At 44.9% G+C, this 9,213-nt stretch overlaps 1 protein-coding gene across 1 annotated transcript in view; it reads right to left on the reverse strand.

Moving 5' to 3' along the window:
- gas7a (growth arrest-specific 7a) overlaps nt 1-8,945 on the reverse strand; it is a 29,056-nt gene extending 20,111 nt beyond the window's left edge. The window contains exons 1-3 of the mRNA XM_030057857.1: nt 8,817-8,945; nt 2,903-2,992; nt 801-916 (exon numbers count right to left, since the gene is read on the reverse strand). Coding sequence (XP_029913717.1) covers nt 801-916; nt 2,903-2,992; nt 8,817-8,945 — 335 coding nt within the window. The remainder of the gene's footprint in view (nt 1-800; nt 917-2,902; nt 2,993-8,816) is intronic.
- Between the last annotated feature and the right edge of the window lie 268 nt (nt 8,946-9,213).

The following is a 9,213-nucleotide window of genomic DNA, read 5'->3' on the forward strand; positions in this document are numbered from 1 at the left end:
GTCATATATATATATATTTTTTAACAATTTACATAGTTAAATATTCTAAAGCAAGTAGCAAAAGCCAATATTTCCCTCAAACAACTCAACTTCTGCCCAAATGAGTAGATTCCTTCAGTCAGCTCTACTGTACTGTAACACAGCTGACAGCAGAATACAAAATACAGCTGTCAGTTTGAACAAGGCTCTCCTGTCAAATGTGAACTTACAGTAAAGAACTGCATCCAAACTCAGAAAGACTTTGAGGTGAAATTTTACTGTATTGATGGAAAAAACTGAAATACTGTAATTCACATACAGTATTACACAGAAAAACTCAAAGAGTTGAAAAAAAAAAAAGACAGAATACAATTTATAGGCCCCTTTTTTGTAGGTGCATCCTGATTGATTGGTGAATGGTGATTGGTGGAAAGGGCAGTGATGCAGGTGCACTAGTGATTTCACAGTGATGCAGCTCATTTCTATCAGCTGTGAGCAGATGTTTTGTTTTTGACTACTGTAGTGAAGTCAATGGAGTCAGGGCCATGATGTAAATGACACATGTGAGAAGTGAAAAATGTGTGAATCCAATGAAAACGTGTGAACACATTTGCAAAGGAAAACTTCTGTTGAGGTTTGGAGGTGAAGATGACGACAAAGTGGATCCCAGTTTCATTATAACTGGGAAAAACGATTGAAAATAACTCTAACCATACAACTGAAAATACAAAATAGGCTACGTAATGTGTTTTTTTTATTATTATTATTTTTTATTCCAGTGGAGCAGTGCAGCTTTCTCTGACGTGACGCTGTTACAGTACCTCTCGTGGATAAACTCGGCCATCTCCTTCTGCATCTGTTTGCCCTTCAGCTGCTTCTGCAGGAGCACCTCGAAGCCCGCCACCGACGTCGTCCCCTGCGGGTCCTTCTTGTCCGTCTGCGGGAGAAGAGACTGTCACTCAAACGGCACAAAAAGGGGGGGGGCGGTGCAGCCCCGGCTGCCCGCTCACGGACAGAATGTCAAATCGCATCTCGCTGCTGTTTACGTTCGACAGTGCGTAGGGGGTTTGTGAGAATGGATGCTGGCTGGTGAGTCAGAAACTATGTGCATGAATTTATGAGTCACACGTGCATGTCAGGGAGGCCATGCGTTGGTGTGCACGCATCATTTGCTGATGGGCAGAAGTGTCTGTATGTGTGTGTGTGTGTGTGTTTTTCGTGTGTGTGTGTGTGTGTGCAGAGGAATGCCTAACAGGGTTCAGCGAGGTGCAGCGGCCTCTCCTGTTTTTGATGTGTGTTGCCACGTGGAACTGAGGTGGCAGATTGATTTCACGCGGCGAGCCCGAGCAGCAGGTCCACACCAGCACAGGCAACCTGACACGCTGACCCACGAGCGAGCAGCACAACACCGGCCTTGGGTTTTAGTCGGGTAGACAGGCTCGGATTTGATATGGAAATTTATGGAAACTGAAGATTACAAGCCGCTAGGGGGCCGTTTTGAAGCAGGGATTATCAGCGTGTTTGTGCTGGGACAATTGCAGCGAGGCCGGCCGGTCGATCCGCCGTCCACCTGTGATCCGCCCACACCGCCATGAAAGCCAATTGCATCCTTTGTTAAACGGGCAGGAGGACGCTGAATCCATCTACCCCCGGCAAAAAGCATATCGACTGCTATCTGTCAGTGCAGGACCACCTTTTCTTTCTTTTTTTTTTTTTTTGTACTCACATGTTAATTCAAAGCGTTTCTTTCTTAAATGCATCATGAATTTACCAGCGGAGACGTGCTCTCAGATACTGAACCCCGTTGGTTCTGGGTTGTGTGCATGAAAGTGAACAGTGACATGTTGTACCTTTATCTGTACCGTTACCTTTGAAATGTAATCAGTCACAGAGCAGAGACCCCCTTTAAAAAATATCATAAGTTATCTAATTGATCACTTCACCAAAGTAGAGTACCTTGTTACATTTGAATACTTTCTGATCAGTTTTCTAACAAAAGTTGGTAACACTTTACAATAAGAGTACAACAATTAACGTTAGTTAACGCCGTAATGGTTAATTAACTGTTAGTTAATGATTATTATGGCATTTACGAATGTTAATAATATCTACAATAACTCTTAAATCTTTCTATGATGTTTTTTATGCTGTGTTTTTTTACTTTTGATGCTGTATTTCGTATTTGTTTTTACTGTAAGGCGACCTTGAGTGCCATGAAAGGCGCCATAACAAATAAAATGTATTATTATTATTATTATTATTATTATTATTATTAGATAACATATAAATTAATACCTTAGCATGAACAGCATTAATACATGATTCTTAGACACATTAGTTAACGGTTAGTTAACTTTTACTTAATGTTTATTACCTGTTACTTAATGTTTATTATGGCATTAACTAACGTTAATTGTTGTACTCTTATTGTAGAGTGTTACCTAAAAGTTTTAAACCAGGGCCAAGTCCTAAATATCTAAACCTGGCATAACAGCTGAATACTGTCAATCGTTTAATTAAATATTCCTCAGTGTACCAAGAATTAAGGTTTTAATGTTTTATTTTAAAGAACAAATAAGGATTTAGACTTATATTTGACACATTTGCTTTTTGCCAACTGTTATTAACCAGCATTTTGAGCAGTAAATGTCATGTGTTTTCTCAGTAACTGTCATGGTACATTTAGTTACATTTATTTTGTTGTTTAATTAAACCATTACATGCAACCTGTTACTGCCCAAACCTGCATACTGTACATGTTCTCACCCTTTTTCCACTGTCTAACCTTGGCATCTACATTAAAACAGCACAGCTCCTGTGTGTTAGTGCATAAGAGGATACTGGTTCACTGTCGGCTCATGTTACTGGGAGGGATAAATGGGCTTGTTTGTACTGTCCTGTCCATCAGGGCGGTGTGTCTTACCCAGAAGTAATCACAGTAGCTCCACTCATTGGGCTTGAGGAGCTGCTGCTCCGGACCTTCTCCAGGCAGAGGGAACGTGACACAGTTGATCTGAAGCAGAGGAGGAGAAAGAAACGCGGTTATGAAAAAAAAAATAAAGGTTTAATTGCGTTTCAAAATGGAAAAAAACAGTGCAAAAAAAAAAAAAAAAACAGAGCTGCGAGCCAGGCACCTCTGTGAGATTTAATTTGGATTGTGCTCGTCGGCGAGGCGAGGACGTGACTGTGAGCGAGGCTGTGGGAATCGTAATGATGTATTGTCTTTTTGGAGAGCGAGGTTGCAGGCCCCGGTTGTGCTTGGCTGATGCTGACGGGAGGGAAAAGGTCAGGCATGAGTAAACACACAGATGTGGCCATGTTGGTCATCCAGAAGGTGACCCACGGGCCTTCAGGGCGAGGGAGAGAGAGAGAGAGAGAGGGAGAGAGAGAAGACCCCCACCCACTCTGAACACAACCCTCCTCCCTCCATTACCTCGCTCAAATCTAATGAATCAGCCCAATGTGCTCGAGAATCTGCGGTGTTGCTGACAAACACACCCCGCACTCGGGCTGAATACACACTCCCCGCTCCACGGCATCTTCAATTACTCTTAGGGCTACAATTATGTAATGTTCACCATCTGCGAGCCCTCCCCTCCTGGCACAACGAGATACCCTCTGTGCCATGTCAGCCGCTGCTGCAGACTGCACGGGCATCCCGACACGCCGCCTCAGCTACAAAAAACACACCGCACCGCGCTCCAGCGTGAGCCCGCCGCCGTGCCGCGCTCACAAAAGAGAGAGGGCAGGAAGACAGAAACGGCTCCAGAACGGGATTCAAACATTTGATCATATATTTTAGCATTTGAAGCTGCCATCCGTTCTCAGATGTCAGCAAACTGCACACAGCGCGCTCGTGTTTACTGCCGTATGAAGCGTTACGCCAAAAGGACGCCAACAAAACAGGGAGATAAAAGATCCAAAGCCAGTGAGTCCACCTGTCTCTGCACGGAGCGCCGCTCTCCGGTGTTCAGGAGACACTTTGGACATCGGTCTCCAGCTCTGATTCGTCACTTCCTGGGACGGCGAAGGTTTCCTGCAGGTGTTGCTCACGGTGCACGATGCTGCAGCTGAATCTGAAAGTCTCAGTAATCCTCAGAAGTCAAATTTAACTACAAAACCCAAACATGGAATTCAATATCCAGTGCATTTTCTCTGAGGAAAATACACGGAGATGTGACATAATCATCCATGTGATTTAGTCTGCCTTTTTTTTCTCACTTGGATGCTTTTATGTTCATGTTTTTCTCTTCAATGGAACTGGATCCTTTGTCTCTAGGTCCTTCCAACCATTAACCGTTCACCATTTTTCTTTTTTAAACGATACCGATGTGTTTTTTGTTTCTTTTTTCAAAACAGATGTCATAAATTATTTTGAAAAAATTAGGAAAACCCTGCTCATGTCTTATATAGATCTCAAAAAATGCTCTCAAATCGGAGACAAGTGACGCCGTGTCTTCTGAGGCCTGTTAGCAGAGACGGGATGCTCTTCTCCGCTGTTGTCCTCCTTTGCAGTTTTGGCTGATTTAAACACACACACACACACACACACACACACACACACACACACAACACACAAATCTTGCTTTAATTAACAGAAATATTCAGCATGAAAAAGCTGAAGGGCCTGGGAACTCTCTTCGCTGACCTCTTTACATTATTCTGCAGTGCCTCGGCACCACATGGCTCGAATAATCTCCATAAACAACTTCAGAAAGTGATGAGTAATGTGCAGTCCTCTCCTCTATAATGTATGTACACTCAAAAAAAAAAAAAAAAAACTCCTCAGGGCGAGCTATAGCTGCCACTCAAGGAGATCTGATAGGGTGGAAATCAAACAAATAATACACGCATAAACAACAGAAACATACACTCGAACGCACGGTGACGGCGTCTCATCTAAAGAAACAGCGTGATGATTTACTCCCCGTGCCAGCCAGTCACTTTGTTCATTTTCCGCCCGAGAGATCATGCTGATTGTCACGGGCGCCAGATTTTCCATTACACCGGCCCCACATCTATCATGACCGCTGTTTATCTCCCCCTCACATCCAGCCGAAAATGAGACCATTCATCTAAAAGCGAGGGCCCGTCTCTCCTCACTCACTCCTCCTTTGATGGCTGCTTAGTGAGCTGCTCCGGGGTTAGGGCTGAAATATTAATACAGATTACCATTATGACACGGGGAAAACGCAGGGATGTAATGAATCGGGGTTTTTTTTTTGTTTTTTTTTTTTGGAGGATCCGGCGGTTCTTGTGGCGCTGAGATGTTTTTGAGTCGATGTGAAGTGAAGCTCAGCGCCTGGACTCCCACAAGTGTAGCTTATAGGCTTAACCCTATAAAGCCATTTGTATCATAAATGATGCACATTTTCAATTCCGTTTTTCGTTTTCAGTTTAATCAATACTTGACCAAAATACTGTTGTATACCTTTGAACCCTTCCCCTGTTCACCCTGGACCATACCATTGGCACTTCAAGTACATATCATATATCACACACCAGAAAGGTCGCGTAAAAACATATATTTTTTTTATTTTTATTTTTTTAACCCTCCTGTTATGTTCACATTTTTGAACATATTTTATGTTTGGGGTCAATTTGACACCAGCAGTTTAAACCTCCACAAAATGATTATAACTAAAATTGTTATCAAAGTTTATGTGTCAAGTACTTTATGTTTTTTTTTTGTTGTTGTTGATTACCTGAACAGCCCTTTAAATAAAACATATACATCCAGTATTCCTATTACGCGACTATGGAAAAATGTTCAAATCACCATAAAATCTCACTGATTGATCTAAAATTGGAAAGAAATATAATTTTTTTGGTGTTTTAATGGCTTTATATTATTTCTAAGTACAGATTTCTGTTATTTATAACCAATGCGTTACAAAGTGTGTACAGGACATTGAAAACATATCATCATGTCAATTTCATCTTTACCCGGTAGTGCCCATTACATTAGGAAAAGTCATTAAATATGAAGCAAAAAAAAAAAAGGATGTTAATCATTTATTTAAAGACGTTAAGCATTGGCTGTGGTCAAACTGACCCCAAATATAATAGGAGGGATATATAGGCTATATATTTTGTTATATATCTTTCATAGTTTAGGCTTTAAAGGGTTAATGCATAATAGATATTGTTGCCTATAACGCCTGTGACAGTTTGCAGAGTGAAGCGGGACGTCATGTCCTCACTCAGCATTACAAACAAATTCAATCTCACGGGGTTTTGTATCCACGCTGGGAGGCCACGGCTCATTACACATTTTGGGTTTTCTCTCTCTCTCTCTTTTCTTTTCTTTTTTTATTTATTTATTTATTTATTTATTTATGTATTTATTAGGTTGTTGCTTTGCTGAATAGACAGAAAATGTGACATGACAATCTGGGAAGAAACGGCCCATGAGACACATAAAAAACAACGGCCTGACAGGCGAACAGACAAACTCGTGTGGCACATGATTCCACATCGCTCGCTCACTTCCTCTCTCGTGCAGACGCCACACACACACACACACACACACACTTCGAAGGCAAAGCATTGAAGATTTCAGCTACAGCGAATGAGACTGTAGGGGTTCTCCACCGCTGTTGCTAAGCGACAAATTACTTTTGCTGTAAAGGACCCCCCCCCCCCCCCCCCCCTCCTTCCCCTTTCACCCCCTCCTCACACAACAAAACAATCTCAGACTTCCTCGCTGTTCTCACTATTTCTTCTCCAGGCCCCTTTTTTCCTCCTCGCTCATTCATTTTGCATGAGCTAATATTGTGTGACCGGCCGCCGTGGAAGGGTCCAATCAAAACAAGGCGTCCGGGGTCCCGCCAAACGAGGCCAGATGACACTCAAGCTGCTGCCACTGCACCGAGCAGAGCATTGCAACAAGTCAAACAGGACGTGAGCGAGCGTTTAATTAGGCGAGAAAAGATCACGGCTGATGGCTGCACGTTGGTTACACTTCACATCACGACGGAGAGAGAGAGAGAGAGAGGGCAAGGTGAAGGCAAGGTGACGGCTCTCTCTCTCTCTCTCTCTCTCTCTCCTATCTGATGCAGGAGAAGCCTCGGAGAGTCCACGTTTCCAAGCGGTCGTGGATGTGCATGTGTCTCCATGACAACTGCAGGGTTGTGAGAGGGGTTGTGTAACGCGAGATGCACCGCGGCAAACAAAAAGACACCTTTTCCTGGCCTGACGTCATGCGGCCGTTCACACTCCTCACCCGGCAAACACCTCTTTCATTTTATCGCTCGGTGTTTTTTTTTGTTCAGTGTAACGACGTTTGCACCTTCTTCCTGTTGTCAGATGGTGATTTTTTTTTTGTTTTTGCACAAATCAGAAGTAGTGAAAATACATATAAAAATGCTTGGCACTACGTGGGAATTCACTGAATCCTGACCAATTGAGCCTGTGAGCGGTGGAAGTCTCTAAAAAGGCCCCCCTCGATGCAAAAGGAAAAGCATCGTCTTCCTCCATACGTTACATATTCAGTGAATATGTGAATGGCTTTGCTGCTCTCTCCCATGGCTGTGTTTTCCATCTCGACACCCATTAATCAGTGCTATTGCTTTCGTCACCATGGAAACTGGACTTGCTGCATCTCTCGCAGGTCTGTGGGTTCTTCACAATAGCCGGGCTGACGGCTCCCGCGGCTGCCGCAGGTCAGCGAGCCCGGCGAGCACAAAGCCAGCCCCCAGCGAGACACAAAACCACCTCTGTCTGTCTGTCTGCCCCCCCCTCGAGCCCCCCTCCAGCCCCCCCCCAGCCCAGCACATCACCACCACCACCATCATCAGCACCACACGTTCTCCTCGCCTCTTCTCCTCCTACATTCATCATTAAGGACCGGGAGATTACATAAGCAGAGCCACTGTCAAGGCAACTTAAGACAAAACGATGTTGTCTCAGTAGATGCTGTTGAAGTTTGGTGTCATTTCCAGCATTTTTTTTTGTCCCATTTTTTTGTAAATTTACTTGGTGACTTGGTGATTGTGTTCGCACAGGTGATGAGGAAGTTGTTCGTTGAGCGCTCACTTTCTAAACGCTGTAGCTCTGCAGATTAGTCTTTTTTTTTGTGTTGGTTTTTTAGATGCGGAGGGGGGAGAAACAGTAAAACAGTATCACCATAATGAGCAACATCTTGATGAGATGAAAAGCTCGGAGATCAAGACGACTTCTTGATCTGACTGAGACAAGAGACAAGCGCGATGCTAAAAATACCCCCCCCGGCTGTCTGCGCTGCACAACACAAAGCCTTTTGTGCTTTTCAGTCATTTCAAAGCCATCACAACGCGACGAAATCTGCCCGGCTACCTGCTGTCTACTCTCGCTCCAACTCTCTGGCAGCTTCTGCAAACTCAGAGAGGAAGAAGAAGAAGAAGAGAGGTGGTGGGGGGGGAAATAAAATAACACATTTGAGCGTCTCGAGAACGCCTCTTGCAAATATCTTTGACAGGTGTTTGTGAAGCCTAAAATCGATACGAAGGAGCCAAACGAGTCAGATCATGAGGTAGATAGAGATCCGTGTGGGACTCGTGGACGGCTCCTTCATTGAGGCGAACGCCGGATCCAGCAGGACTCTTATCCAATAGGATGCTACTCTACAGCCACGCTCCACGAGGACCCGCGGTGCGTTCTGATTTATCGCAGCGAGCTCCGGAGACGAGAGCTCCGAGGCGAGGTAAACACACCAGACGTTAACTTCTGTGTCAGATTTCCCCCACAGATGCTCAGAGGATGGAGAGAGAAAGAGAAAGAGAGAGAGAGAGATGGGGTGATGATGCAGAGGAAGAAAGAAAGAGTGAGTGAAGTTGGGGGCTCCCAGGTGTACTCACCGTGATCTTGGTCTCCTTGACCTCCCTGATCTGCCTCTTGGCCGGCGAGACGGAGCCGGGGGGCTGCGGGGCGAGACAGGAGGGGTCGTCAAAACTCTCCTCAGTGTCAAAGCTGGCTTCCATCATCATCCCTTCTCTCCTCCTCCTGCTCCTCTATTCTGGGAAAGCCTCTCGCTCGCACTCCCTCTCTCTCTCTCTCTCTCTCTCTCTCTCTCTCTCTCCGTCCACGCACTGAGGCTGCCTTCAGTCTCGCAGCCTGCACTGCCGAGCCACACAGAGGAGCGGAGAGGAGTTGCGATGCAGGGGGGGTGGGGGCGGGGTGGGGGGGTGAGGATGGTGGGGAGGGGGGGTTGTAACGTGAGTGTGGGTGGATGGGTGTGTGTGTGTGTGGGGGGGG

This window comes from Myripristis murdjan, chromosome 8, assembly GCF_902150065.1.
Source record: "Myripristis murdjan chromosome 8, fMyrMur1.1, whole genome shotgun sequence".
Classification (NCBI taxonomy): domain Eukaryota; kingdom Metazoa; phylum Chordata; class Actinopteri; order Holocentriformes; family Holocentridae; genus Myripristis; species Myripristis murdjan.